At 52.7% G+C, this 13830-nt stretch overlaps 1 protein-coding gene across 1 annotated transcript; it reads right to left on the bottom strand.

Moving 5' to 3' along the window:
• Positions 1-289: 289 nt before the first annotated feature.
• Positions 290-13480, bottom strand: GINS4 (GINS complex subunit 4). Its single transcript, XM_052661492.1, has 8 exons — positions 13354-13480; positions 12260-12374; positions 8391-8477; positions 7198-7311; positions 4058-4155; positions 3823-3911; positions 1350-1440; positions 290-1258 (listed from the first exon to the last, which is right to left on the bottom strand). The coding sequence occupies exons 2-8, from the start codon at positions 12353-12355 to the stop codon at positions 1162-1164; spliced, it is 672 nt and encodes a 223-aa protein (XP_052517452.1). The 5' UTR covers positions 12356-12374; positions 13354-13480; the 3' UTR covers positions 290-1161.
• Between the last annotated feature and the right edge of the window lie 350 nt (positions 13481-13830).

The raw sequence follows: 13830 nt of genomic DNA, 5'->3' as shown, positions 1-13830 counted from the left end.
CAGAGAGAGCCCCTCAGAGCACCCCATCTAAGCGTGCTGGTGAGCGCCTATTCTGATTCTCCACGAGGCACTGTTCCCACCTGAGCAGTCAGTGACCCTCTCGTTCTGGGTGGAACCCCAGTGCACTGGACTGTACCCAGCACACTCTGCTCACCGAACGTTTGTTCAATGAATGGCTGAGAAGGGTGAGAATGCTCTGGAGAAAATAAAGTACTGCATGAGGTATAAAATGCTTTTACTAACGAATAAAAAACACTCTCCCCTGCTTTCACTGAACGTGTTCTCTTGGAAATGGCAGCAGCATCACACTGGTTACTCTACCAGGCTACATCGTGCAGACGGAAACCTCCCTTCTTGGGCAGCAAGAAAGGCTGGAACCCAGTTCCTCTGCATCACATTTCAATTCATCTGCTGTCTGTACATCCCTCCCTGGGTGACACTGCCCATTCGCTGAGTTTCATTCCGTCCATTTCCCTGGAGAAAGTGAACGCTGGTCACAGGAGCGCTGCTGCTGCTCTGACCAAGTCCAGGCTGGCAGATGGCCTGCAGGCTGGCCTGACGAGGCTGCGGTTCAGATGCACCTCATCAGGCCACACGCTGGGAACTGCCTACGGCTCCTTCTGCCACAAAACCCAGATCTAATAATAGTTTATTTGTTGTGTTGTGAGGCTCAGCTAAGCGTGACACAGGTTAGCTCTAAGTCCAAGAGGAGAGGTTCCAGAAGGTGAGTTTACACGAGTCAGTGACTTCCACAAAGGGCGGCCAGGCGGTTGAAGCTATTTACACTCTTCCTGCCAGGAGGGTTGAGCGTATGCTCCTGGCGCTGTTGGGTCGGGCTCACGGGTCCCCTCATCACAGACAGCGATGGCTTTCTGTGAACTGCCCCGGCCTCACTTTCCTCAGTTCAAACATCACCATCAAGGGGGTTTCAGTGACTCCGGCAGCAAGATCAGCACAGCGGCAGCATCATCTGCTGATTCTGGCTGGAGTGGCAGAGCTGAGGACAAGTAAGGGGGCTGCTCTGAGCAGATCTCCACGGCCCAGGGACCCACGGCACCACCGAGATCGCTGCTCTCCTTGGCACGGGGTGGCATGCAGGGTTTCCAAAAATGTGTCTTCTAAGGTCCCATCGCCTCATTTCTCGGTTAGTTATTTCTGGTTTTAAATTAGCTGTATGGCCCCAGAAGCAACCAGGGGTGCGACGGTTCTGTATCGGATCAAGTGCTGTGAGCCCTCCTCCAGGTCGATCACGTAGTCCCTGGAAAAGGAAGGGAACTCTGTACCCGCGCAGCTCGGCGGCAGCCCTGGTGGGACTGTTTCCCACTGTCCGCAGCGCAGGCATCACTCACCTCTGCTCGTCTGATTCCGGTTCCACCAGGATGTTTTCTTGTCGCTCTTTCACTCTTAGAAACACGTATGCGTCTAGGTCTGGTTTGGGAACTGCCAGAAGAACGGTAATGTCATCAGCAAATGCTCAGCTAATAAGAGCAAGAGGGAAGAGCTGCTGAGATTAACTGCCTCAATCACGAAGGGACCCTTGATAGAAAGCATGGTAGGGGGGCAGTTGTTGCAGGGATTTGAGGAGAGATCTGGGCTCCTTCTAGAATCAGCCTACTTCCCACGGTCTCACTCAGCACCCGCTCGCTGGACAAGTGGAGAGGTCTTGAGATGAGTGGAAGCCTGGGAGGAAGGAGCAAGGACCACTGGAGAGAAACACGCTCAAGAGTCTCAGGAGGACACAGCACGTGAACGGAGCCAGAAAGTAGATCTGTGGAGAGGGCGGGAGGCCAGGATGTCAGGGAGATGGGGTCACACAGTGATAGCCTTGGACGTCAGGCTGAGGAACCCAGGCCACCGCTGGAAGCTCCCCTCCATGTCCCTCCGTTGATCACAGGTTAAGCTGCCCTTCCTCCTCCACCAGCCACACCTCGTCAGGAAGAGCCCAGAGCCGGCTGCTCCTCCAGCCCTGCACTGCCAGCGGAGGCCCTACCACGCAGTGGGGTCCAGAGAACCTGCTGGACCACTCAGCGTTCAGGGCCCAGCTCAGGTGTGGGGCTGCCTGTGGTTCCCCATCCACTGAGAGGGCTGAGGATAACCGGCTGCAAAAGTCAGGCGCGGGTCCCCTGGGCTGCTCCTGGGTTCTGGACCTCCAGAGACTCCAACTTCAGCAGAGTCAGCTGGGCCCACTGGGCAGGTGCTGATTCGAGGAAACCCTCAAAGGATGTTAGGTTACGACAACATTCCCCGACCCTGCCAGCAGGGTTTCCATGCTCCAGGGGCCTGAGGGGACTCGGGGCATCTGGGCTAAGTGAGCCAGGCTCTGATCTCCCCAGGGCAGGCTGCCCCCTGCACAGCTCCAGTCCTAGGAGCCTGGCTCTGGTCTTTGGAAGGGACCCAAGGCAAGCAATGCTTGGGTGTCAGAAGGTGCTGACCAGAATCAAGTAGAAGGAGCTCCTGGGCAACGTCCTGGGCCAGCTCAGGAATCTATGCAGGCCCATCGGTGGTTCCCAGCTGCTTGAATCCAATGGACACGACAGACAGCGCTGGGCAGGGATGAGGTTCGTGGCCCCCGCTCCACTCAAACGTACAGACAAAGAGGCGAACTGGACAGGGACTGGGCCTTCTGTGTCCCTCAGGCAGGTTTTCCAAAACGACCAGTTCAGAGTTCCACAAACCCTGCCTGGGCTGGGCTTGCTCCTGGAATTGTGTCCCCTCAAATTTACATGTTGAAGCCCTGAGCCCCAGAACTTCAGAACAGAATAGATTTGGAGACCCGGCCTTTAAAGGGCTAAAAACGAAGCCGTTAAGGTGGGGCCCTAATCCAACCTGACTGGTGTCCCGATAAGAAGAGGCACAGACACCAGAGTGTGTGTGTGGTGTGGGGGCAGGCAGCCACCTGCAGGCCGAGCCCCGCGCTGTCAGCACGCCTTGACCATCAACTCTGGCCTCTGGATCTGCGTGAGAAAACACGCCTGCTGTTCAGGCACCCTGACCGGCAGTGCTGAGTATGGAGGCCAGAGCTAAGTCATCAGCCCCCTGGAGCAGGGCTCACAGCGTGGCCCCCAGACTGGGTCGGGGAGAGACGTAGTTGGCGGGGAACGTTCAAGGGTGGTCTATCCTAGCCTCAGTTTGTCAGCCTGGACTCCAGGGCCCCTGGGAGGTCCTGCGTGGAGACAGGGAGCTGGCACAGATGAGGTGTGGACTGGAGCCCACGTGCCAGGGCCCCGCTGGCTGAGCCGACCTCAGGAGTTACCGCCAGGGCCCCTGGCCCTCGGCTCAGCAGACTCTTGGGGGGACTGAGTGAAGGGGTGATGGCTGTGCCTCCCCTCTTTCCACCTCAGTCCTGTTCCCCTGTCCACAGCCTGGAAATTGCTGACAAATAAAGATCAGGAGCCCTGAGGGAGCCCTGGAGGCCTCGTAGCCTCCTGGCTAACATCCTCTCCTCACCCCCAGAAGGGGGAGACAGGCCCTGCACAGCTGGAATCTGTGAAGGGGAGGCTGCCCCTCCCACCCACCCCACCCCCGCCCAGAAAACAGAGACCTTGGCCGCTTTCACGCCCAAAAGAGCCCAGCACAGTGTAGACGCCCAGGAGGTAACTGAATATGCCACGAGGCTGAGTCTATATTTGGAGAATTTCCTCCGAACCAGAAGAACACAAAAGTGATGCTCAAATGGCCGCAAACGGCTACCCTGGTACCTGCTTTTAACGATTCTTGGTTTTTAACCCAGAACCCTTCCTCTCTGTCTCTTTTCTGCTCATCTGTCTACACATTTATTTTCCTTCATTCGAGGGAAGAGAGTGAAGTGTACGTTCTGCTCACCTGTCCTCACGAGATCCACCTTCTGTAGATTGGGAGGCATGTGCTTTAAGGCCGTGTCCTTCAGATAGGTCTCTGTGTTAGCCAGGAACCTGAAACACACACACCCAACGCCGTTGGCGGAGCCGCCAGGGCCATCAGACCCACAACAGGGGCCCTGCCACCGGCCTCAGGGACACAACCACACAACCCACACTCCCAAGCCCGGGGGGACAAAGGCGGGTCCACGCCTGCTCACTCTTTGGCAAAGACAAACTCCTCCGGAGAAAGGATGGAAGGCTCCTCCTCTCGGCGGGTCTTCTCCTTTTCAAGGATGTGAGGGAAAAACTTCTCTATCTGCAGGGACAGGAAACACCTGTCAACGCTTCATGCTATCAGTTAGCTTGATAAAGTGGGTCATCAAAGGTCTTGTCTGATTCCAGCGGCACACAGACAAGTCTCCTGAAACAGGCGGAAGTTAATCTAGAAAGTGACTTTAAAAATGATGAGTCTTGGGCTTCTCTGGTGGTTCAGTGGTAAAGAATCTGCCTGCCAAAATGCAGGAGACACAGGTTCGATCCCTGGTCCAGGAAGATCCCACATGCTGCAGGGCAGCTAAGCCTGGGTGCCACAACTGTTGAGCTTGTGGTGCTAGAGCCTGGGAGCCGCAACTACTGAGCCCACGGGCTACTGAAGCTCTCGAGTCTTAGAGCCCTTGCTCTGCGACAGGAGAAGCCACTGCAATGAAGGGCCCTCGAACTGCAAGTGGAGAGCAGCCCCCAGTCTCCACAACTAGAGAACGGCCTGCACAGCAGTGAAGAACCAGCAGAGTCAAAAATAAGTCACTAAACAAGGCAAGACTGGGGGCTTCCCTGGCAGTCCACCGGTTAAGACTCCTGCTTCCGCTGCAAGGGGCGTAGTTTCGATCCCTGGTCGGGGAACTAGGATCCCACATACCACGTGCGGCCAAAAAAAAGAGAGGGAAAAAAAAAAGGTGGGTCTTCATGGTTGAGCCTCTTGCTAATCATAAGACCTATCTGCCACACTTCAAGAAGGCAGGTGTCAGAGAATTCGGAGGGAAGACCAGGGCTGGAAAAAGGAAGACAGTTTAAAAAGGGTGAAAGGGTTTCATGAAGGAAACTCTGGAGAGACAAGTGGAAATGGAGTTTAAGAGGCAGGATGGGGCTGTCAGCCAGCATTTCTGTGTAGCTGTACAGGTGTCCTTCTGCGAGATGAAGCAGACACAGGGGCGGGACAGACAGACACAGAACATATGAGCTGCAGACGAGTGACGCTTGAATCAAAGAATGTAACTGGCAAGGAGAAAGTCCACAAACGGGTGAGGCTTGGAAAAACGCTAAGGACTACCAGGAAACAGGACAACAACAAAGCCAAAAGCTAGAGATGTGCGTGGTCAGGAACAAGGAAGGGCAGCCTCTTGTTCGGAGTCAAGGCTGTCAAGATCACCTCGGCCAGGGAAACGCCTTGCAAGCAAAAGTGAGGAGGAGCTGAAGGCTGAGAGGAGGCAGCATTTATCCTCAAAGGGGTGAGGTCTTCCGGCTCAGGACCACTGTCTTGCAGGAGGAGTTAAATTCACACGTGTACGGGGCCTGAGCGCATCTCCCGTCTTCAGGCGGACCGCCACTGCTGCTGCACTAGAACGCTTGCCATTTCAGAATCTCAGAGTCCCCGAGCTCAGAAGGGGTGGGAAAGATAAGAGGCAGGCACGTTTCCTGATTTTCAAATATACAGAGGAGGGGGATCGTCAACACAGATCCCCCTCTTTCAGGATCCTTCACGTCGTACGTGTTGTCGTATTTGAATACATATTGGAAAAGATGGTTTGTGAACTCAAAGGAAAGTGACTGGTGACCGTGAAGAGGATTCACCCAACCACACACAGCAGCCTGGCAGCTGAAGGTGGGGAGAGGCAGGCTGTGTGCCTCAGTTTGTTCCAAACATGCGGCATTGTCTCTGATGCCTCCGTGGACAGGCTGGAGCAGGGGCGGGGAGACTGGTAACAGTACAGACTAGAGACTCATAAACGACTGAACACCAGTTTAGTGACGGATGCTGACCCTCGGGGAAGGCCCAGGGGACAGGCTAACTCTGGCCCAGTCCTATTAACGAGCCAGGTAAGACCTCTGATGACACACTCATCAAACTTGCTGAGGGAATGAATAAACTAGGTGACAAGATCGAGATCCAGAGACCAGCGAACTGCCCAACTTAGTAAGGAGAAGCTTAAGAGGGACAAGTTTTGAGCCCCACATGGAAGGTCAATAATCGAGCCATGCAAACATAGGACAGTGACAGGAAGGGGTAATAATCACAACAGCTGAGAAATTACATAAGAGGCTGGCACTCACGGTGAGTGCAGAATGAACCCAGGCTGTTGCCATCAGAGACGCCACGTGACCCTGGGTGGCATTATTCCCAGTCTCATGTCCAGGAGAAGGGAAGTGACCATCCTGCTTTTCACACAAGCGACCAAATGCCAAGAGGAAGTCCATGTTCTGTTACAGGTGGGATAATTTAAGGAGGATACTGACAAATGTTTTAGGGAAGAGACCAGGAGAGTTAAGGGAAATAAATGGCTGAAATGTTTAACTGAGAGGACTCCGATGAGCCTTTGTGAGCGGTTCTCAGAATCGGAAGTGACCGCATGTGGAAGATGGTACATCAGGGATCATGGTGATCCCTGAACAACAGGGGGATTGGGGGAACCACACCTTCGACCCCAACTCCTTGAATAACTTTACAGTCGGTGCTCCGTATCCAAGGCTCTGCACCCGCAGACACGTCAACTGTGGACCACGTTATAGCACATACTTACTAAAAAAGATCCGTGTATTGGTGGACTGGTGCGGTTCACACCTGTGCTGGTCAAGAATTAGCCGTATTTGCTTTGTCGTAACTAAGAGGACAAGTGGAACCAAATGAGAAGAATCTTCAAGGAGGTAAGAACCTCCCAGGGTTAAAACAGACATCATACAAAACACTGAGTAAGCATGTTTTGCAGTTCCGTTTTGGTAAGTGAGATACAGCTGAATGTGATTATCAACGTCCACAAGACACTGCGTGAACGGCACGTAAAACAATTCTCAGAACTAGGTCCCCTCTGGCCAGAGTAGTCTTTGTTCAGCGGCTGCCAACACCGCCACCCTCAGCACTGCCCCACGGTCACTCCAGGGGGCGCCATTCTCGCAGCAGACAGACTGAAAGTGTCCCCGGAGGAGGAGGCCGACCGCCACCCAGGCCTTGCATCCGCTCCTCCAGGACAATCTGTTGCCTTCTTGACTCTGGCTCCCCTGAAGTGGGGTCTGGGCAGTGCTTCCAGGCCTGGGACCCTCCCAGCCCCCCCCCAGGACCCTCAGCCCCCACGACAGGCTCCCCGACCTTCATGAGCCGACAGCGCAGGTAGCTGCTCAGGACGAAGCGGATCCGCTCCATCTCCATCTGATGGATGCTGACCTTCAGGTCCCCCTTCTTGGCCCTCTTGAGATTTTCTTCCTGTTCAGAGAGAAAAAGAAGTTCGAAAAAAAAGAAAACAAAACACGAGAGTCAAAGACTAAGAACATTTTTTTTGTTCAATCTGCCCGTGGGCCACAAGGACCGTCATCATTGGCAACACTGAGGATTTGGAGGCTACATTTAGGTCAGAGGAGGACAAAATACTCCCTGTGTAAGAGCTTTCATCTTCTTCTCATCTCTTAATTATACAAACAATACGTGACCACAAGCTCATGACATAGTACAAGCACTACTCATTTACTTTTAGAAAAAGACCATGTCAATAGAATCTGAATTTGGTCAGTCAGAAGGTCCCAGAAGAACTCCAACCCGAAGAACTCCAACCCAAGTGTAAACTAGATAATACAGCAGATAAGAAATGTCTAAAGGGTCTTAAAAGCAGTGTGAAAACACCAGTTCAGAAACTGTAAAATACCAATGTTTTAAAGCTAGCCTGAGGCTGGCAGTGGCTCAAACTGGCTCATCTAAGCCAAGAACCACACACTCAGAGGGCTTCCCTGGTGTCGCAGTGGTAAAGAATCTGCCTGCCAATGCAGGAGACGTGGGTTTGACCCTTGGGTTGGGAAGATGTCCTGGAGAAGGAAATGGCAACCCATTCCCATGGACAGAAGAGCCTGGTGGACTACAGTCCATGGGGTCACAAGAGAGTCGGATTCGACTTTGTGGTTAAACACAACACACTTAGAGGCTACAGGGCCAGGCTGGTAAGGAACATAGCGAGGAGGGCACCGACGGGCTGGCGGCCTGGAGGGCAGGCTGGGAGGGGTAGCCCTTGCCCTGTGCTTGTCAGCTGTTCTCATGCACAAACGTGGGAAGGCTGAGAACAGGTTTTCAGAAGCTGACATCCCTGGGGTATCATGGGAAGCTGACGTCCAGATGTTCCCAGGAGCTCCTAGGCTTTGTAAACACAGATAAGAAATTTAACATTAAAAAAACTAAAAAACAAAAAACCCCAAACTAGGCTGGGCCCAACAAAACAGATTCACTGTCAGACTTTCACTGCGCTCAAACACCTCCTAAGGGTCTCTCCTTTGGACCCTGAGGCAGGCACCGCTTACCATGTGCTCCAGCTGCTCCATGACACATTCTACGATTTCAGACTTGTTTTCCAGCAGCTCAGGGGCAAACTTTTCATTCATCCAAGCCTAAGAGACAAAGCCAAAACAGAGCATTGCTCACCATGGAGCAAAATAACCCTGTGAGTCAGCACATACCCGTAAAATCACAGCGACCTCAGCAAAGAAAACGACCGGTTAGAAATACTGGGAATGCTCTGAAGACAAGTTATGTTTAATGATGGCTTCTTTATTTCCTTTAGTGGGAAGGCTGTGTCCTTAGCACACCTACAGCTGAGAATAATCTCATCTGGTGTCCACAGGTCTATACCCGATATTGCCCACCAGGGGGCACTAGCACCCTTCCATTCTGAAAGATGAAGTTAAGCTCTATAAACCTCCCATCTCTTCCTTCCTGAAGCTTGGTGCACTTTACAAATACTTTTTCAATTATCACTACAATATCTGAGAGAAAACGGATTCAGTTATCCTAATCTCGTTGACAAGAAAAATACAGATTATGTTATTTGCTAATTGCATAAGAGTACATAGGATCACAGACGAAAATGGAAACTCGTCTGTTATGCAGTTGTGGAAGAAGAGGTTAAATCCCTAATTTATGACTCTGGCCCAGATGCTTGGTACATTTCAGAAATCACCAAGGCTTAGGGAACTGAAATATCCACAGGGGACTCAGGAACCTGCATTTATCTTTCAATCACAAAAAATTTAGTTTTAGCATAGCTCAGAATTACAGGCCAGGCAAGCTCCATTTATTCATTTTGACACCCTCCAGCCTCCGTTTCTCCAGTTATCACCATCCAGAAGCATTATTAAATACTGGGTATTGCTAGTACAGCAAAATTTTTTCTTTTTTCTTTTTTTTTTCAGGTGTTTGGCTTCTGGAATAGTTTGCAGATATATAAAACTAACCAGAAAGAGGGTCTGTATTTTCAAGTAGCATAATGAATGAGAAAAGATCAAACGGTCAGTAAGGACTTACAGCAGGAGTTTTTCTTTTAACTGACTTTAATATATACTGAATAGGTAAAAAAAAAAAAATTTATGAAATACATAACATAAAAAACAGTGATGAACAGCTGAGTGCACATAACTTTACTAAAGAATACCATCTTTTTATAAGTCCACTTGCCTCTCTCCCTCCCTCCTCAAAGGTGATCATTAACCTGAATTTAGGGTTTAATTTTCTGTCATTTCACTACATCTGTTTGTATCTCTACACGGTGCTTAACAACCTTCCCATGACAGGGCACTCCAAGAAAAGACAATGTTTGCATGGTACACTGGGTAAAATGGAGGAGATTTGGGGAGATTTCTCATGTACAGTATGAAATCATGGTAATAAAAATACATAACATTAGGGGAAGTTTATACTAGTACAAAATGTCCAGATAAAATCTTGTCAAAATTTTTAGTGAGAATCTTGTGTTTAAGTTCAGACCTTGAAAGTCCAGTTCTGTTTGAAATGACTTACTTTGAAATTTTAACAACAATCTGTTTGTCAGTGTTACTGGGAGGAAATGTGCCCGCCTCCACTGCTCAGTTTATATGTTAAAGTCCTAACTCCCAGCGCCTCAGAAGGTCTTTGGAGATGAGCGCTGTAAAGAGGTTCGGTTAAGACGGCGTTAAGATGACTCAACGGACACGACTCTGAGCAAACTCTGGGAGATACAGACAGACAGACAGGAGCCGGAGAAGAATCCGGCAAGACTTAAGCTGCGGAAGGACAAACTGCGCAGGTTAAAATGAGGTCGTTAGGGGGCGCCCTAATCCAACGTGGCCGGTGTCCCTGCGGAAGGGCCGCAGGCGGATTCCGAGCGACTCGACGGTCAGTGCGTAGTCGCCTTCTCTTCTTCGTGGACGTTCACTCTCTGTGTGAAATTATCTCCGCGGAGGAAAGAGCACGCGAGGACACAGAGACAGCGCCCCCAAGGCCAGGAGCGGGGCGCAGGGGAGACCGAGCGTGTCAGCCCCGATCTCTCGGCCAGAGGAGCCTCCAGAAGGGGGAAGGCACGCTCCCGCTGCGGGGGCCGCCCCGCCCGCGGTACTTCTTAGGCAGCCTTAGCAAACGCACACGCCCATGACCGTGAAATGGGGAACTGCGTTTTAGGCAGTAAGTTTGAAATCCTTTTTCCACAAGCATTCGGGAGTATCCTACACGGGCTCCTGGAGCCGTGCTCACCAGTGGCCGGTCGGGCCACCCCCGAGGCCACCCCTCGCAGCGGCTGTCCACAGGGCATCACTGCAGGAGAGCCTCGGGCCCCGGGTGCAATTCCTGCTCACCCCCTGCCGCGGCCGTCAGATCCGCCGTCCTTGGGTTGCCTTCCGAGGAGCCCTGAGGACACTCAGAAGCCATCGGTCTGAGGCCCCGCTGTCCCCGAGGACGGGGGGCAGCATCCGGGCCCTTGCGGAGCCTCGGCCTGTGCGGCCACCATGCTGGCCAGCTCCGCCCTGGACAACAGCCTGGCAGGGGTCTGAGCTGTACAGTTTCCTTAGCGACCATCGTTTGCTCCCCTACATGATGCTCCTGAGAGGTGTCCAGGCGGCGGCAGGAGCTTTTATCCGTTTTCCTACTCTTTTTCCCCCCTCTTTATGTGTATATGCCTTACTCTAGGCATGCACCTGAGAGGAGTAATAACTGGGCCATGGGATATGTGTGCCTTCTTCAACAGACAATGATGTTATTTTTTAAAGTGACAGTACCACGTTACACATCCACCGTGGTATGAAAGGGAAAGTGTCAGCCACTCAGTCGTGTCTGACTCTTTGCGACCCCATGGACTGTAGCCCGCCAGGCTCCTCTGTCCATGGGATTTTCCAAGCAAGAATACTGGAGGGCAGGTACTGAAGAAGAATCGAAAAGTATGAGAATGAAGAATCGTAAAGTAACAGACGCAAGAGAGTTCTGAAAGGGGCAGCTGCAGGGAGAGGAATAAGGCAGCAGGTGGACTGAATCAGAGACCTGGCTCCCATCCTGGCTCTGGTGCTGTCGTGTGACCCTGGCAAGTTCCTTTACAGCTTTCATTGCGAAGCTTCAGTTTCCTCATCTCTAAAGTGGAGATAACACGGTACCTCCCTCAGGGGGTTGTGAAGAGCATTACTGCTCACAGGTGACATTCAGTGAGCCCTTCACATGCCTCAGTCTACACTCAGTACGTCACACACCTTATGTCATTCAATCCTCACAACAACTCCATGAGGTAGCCACTACCATTACCTCCAGGTTACAGTCAAGGGCGTGCCAGAGACAAACAATACAACCTAGCTACATTTGTAAAACAGACCAGGGGCATGGAGGGATTTAAACACAGTCTGAACCCTTCAACTACCAAGGCTTCATGAGACCAGAAATATAAAGAACCCTGACACACAGGAAATACTCAATAAACAACAGTGACTATGACTAAAAGGAGAAACACCCCAGGAGTGATATGAGGCAAGCAGTAGAAATGTACAGAATGGTTGGCAAAAGAAACTGGAGGAAAAGGAAGGATGAGACCAGTTTTCTCCTAAAGGTGTTTCAGCATTTTCTAGAACTTTTAAGTCTCTATCAAGCACTTCTGTAGTCCCCACAAATACCAAGTAGATCCTTGCTTTGTGAACCGTTCTTGTAACTGTCCCCAAAGCCGACCTTTACTGGACCCACCTGAGGAATCTGTGCTCGACATTATGAAGTTTCTATCTGGCTGTGCCTATACTTCCTGCTTCTGTGGAGATGGTAAGACGCAGTCTCTTCTCTTCTAAGAAGCCTTGAATTCCATCCCCTCATTTCTTGAATCCTGACATTTGCAGCGTTGGACTAGCTTAAGAGGCTGTGCTTGCAGCAGGGGGATTCCGTGTGGGCTGCTTACCTGCTCCAGCCGGTCAATGAGCTCTGCAGGGGTCAGGACCACCTCCTCACTGTCCCCATCAGAGTCCTGTCCCAAGAGGTCTGCTTCCTCTGCCATCTTCTCTGAAACCAGGAACCTAGTAAATAAAAGAACCCATACTATGCTGTGTGTTTGTATTTATTTGCAAGAACACGCAGCTATCGTACCTGGGAAAAAGAAAGGTTTACATGGGTTGTAGACGCTCTTTGGCAGTGGCCAGAGAGTTCACTGGCTTTGGTTTTGTAATGGGTTGCCTCTTCCTTCAAATCTTAGGTCAGGGATCAATTTCTCAAAGCGGTCAGTCCTTACAAGGGTTTCCACGTGCTGGCTGAATGGAGCACCAATCACATGTGTTTGCCTTCCAGGAGGAGGTCCTTTCCGCAGCGGCTGCGCTGGCTTCGGCTCTAATATTAATCGTGGCACCTCTCAGGGCTGGGGACACAATGACCTGGCCAGTCAGTGACCCAGAGGCTTAGGAAGATGGGTGATGGAGACGAGGTCGCATCCTTGGAGCCTCAGTCAATTCAGTCAGTTCAGTCGCTCAGTCGTGTCCGACTCTTTGAGACCCCATGGACTGCAGCATGCCAGGCCTCCCTGTCCATCACCAATTCCCGGAGTTTACCCAAACTCATGTCCATTGAGTTGGTGATGCCATCCAACCATCTTATCCTGTCTCCCCTTCTTCTCCCGCCTTCAATCTTTCCCAGCATCTTCCAATGAACACTCAGGACTGCTTTTTTTTAGGATGGACTGGTTGGATCTCTTTGCAGTTCAAGGGACTCTCAAGAGTCTTCTCCAACACCACACTTTAAAAGCATCAATTCTTCAGCGCTCAGCTTTCTTGGAGCCTCAGGGATTCCAAAAGCACATTCCTCCCCGCTCCCCTCCTGGCGTCGCGGGCATAGGGTCACCGCCTACCCCGAGACGCGCGCACACACACACACACACACACACACACACACACACAGACACGCGGCGAGAGCCCTTCCAGTGGGCCCACGCGCGCGCGCGCGCGCACACACACACACACAGACACGCGGCGAGAGCCCTTCCAGTGGGCCCACGCGGACGCTCACCCGGGTCGGGGCAGGCTGCGAGGCCCTCTGAATCGGCGGGCAGCGACGGCCGGACGCCCGCGGGAAGCAACCGGAGGAGCAACCGGCCGCGGAACGCTTGGCGCGAGCCGCTTCCCAAACAGACCAGAGCGTTCACTTCGCAGCTCCCGCGCTCCTCTCGGACACTTCCTGTCCAGGGGCAACGTCACCGCGCACTAGAGACGCTGTCCAATCACGGCCAGGAGGCCCCGCCCGCCGGGGGCGGGGGCCTGCGTGCCCGCGGCCCGCTCTCCCCGCCCCTTCCCGAGTGGAGGCGGCGGGGGGCGGGTCCGGCTGAGCCCCGCCCACCCCTGCCAGGGTCCGGCGTGCGGCCCCGGCTCGCACAGCCCATGGGCCGTCGGCAGGGGGCGCCCGGTCCCCGCGGCTGAGGACTCGGGCGGCGTGAGCCTTCGCGCCACCCGGCACCGGCGCCCGCGTGTCCTCTGGCCGAGCCCGGGC

The sequence above is a fragment of the Budorcas taxicolor genome, chromosome 24 (genome assembly GCF_023091745.1).
Source record: "Budorcas taxicolor isolate Tak-1 chromosome 24, Takin1.1, whole genome shotgun sequence".
In the NCBI taxonomy this organism is placed as follows: Eukaryota; Metazoa; Chordata; class Mammalia; order Artiodactyla; family Bovidae; genus Budorcas; species Budorcas taxicolor.
Note: the sequence above shows the minus strand (reverse complement) of the source record. Positions and strands in the feature narration are given on the sequence as shown.

Coding starts and splice junctions, on each gene's coding strand:
- GINS4 (XM_052661492.1), bottom strand. CDS start 12,355: ATGGCAGAGGAAGCAGACCTCTTGGGACAGGACTCTGATGGGGACAGT. Junction 8,478..12,259: donor TCATTGACCGGCTGGAGCAG/GTAAGCAGCCCA, acceptor TTTGTCTCTTAG/GCTTGGATGAATGAAAAGTT. Junction 4,156..7,197: donor TGCGCTGTCGGCTCATGAAG/GTCGGGGAGCCT, acceptor CTGTCCCTGCAG/ATAGAGAAGTTTTTCCCTCA.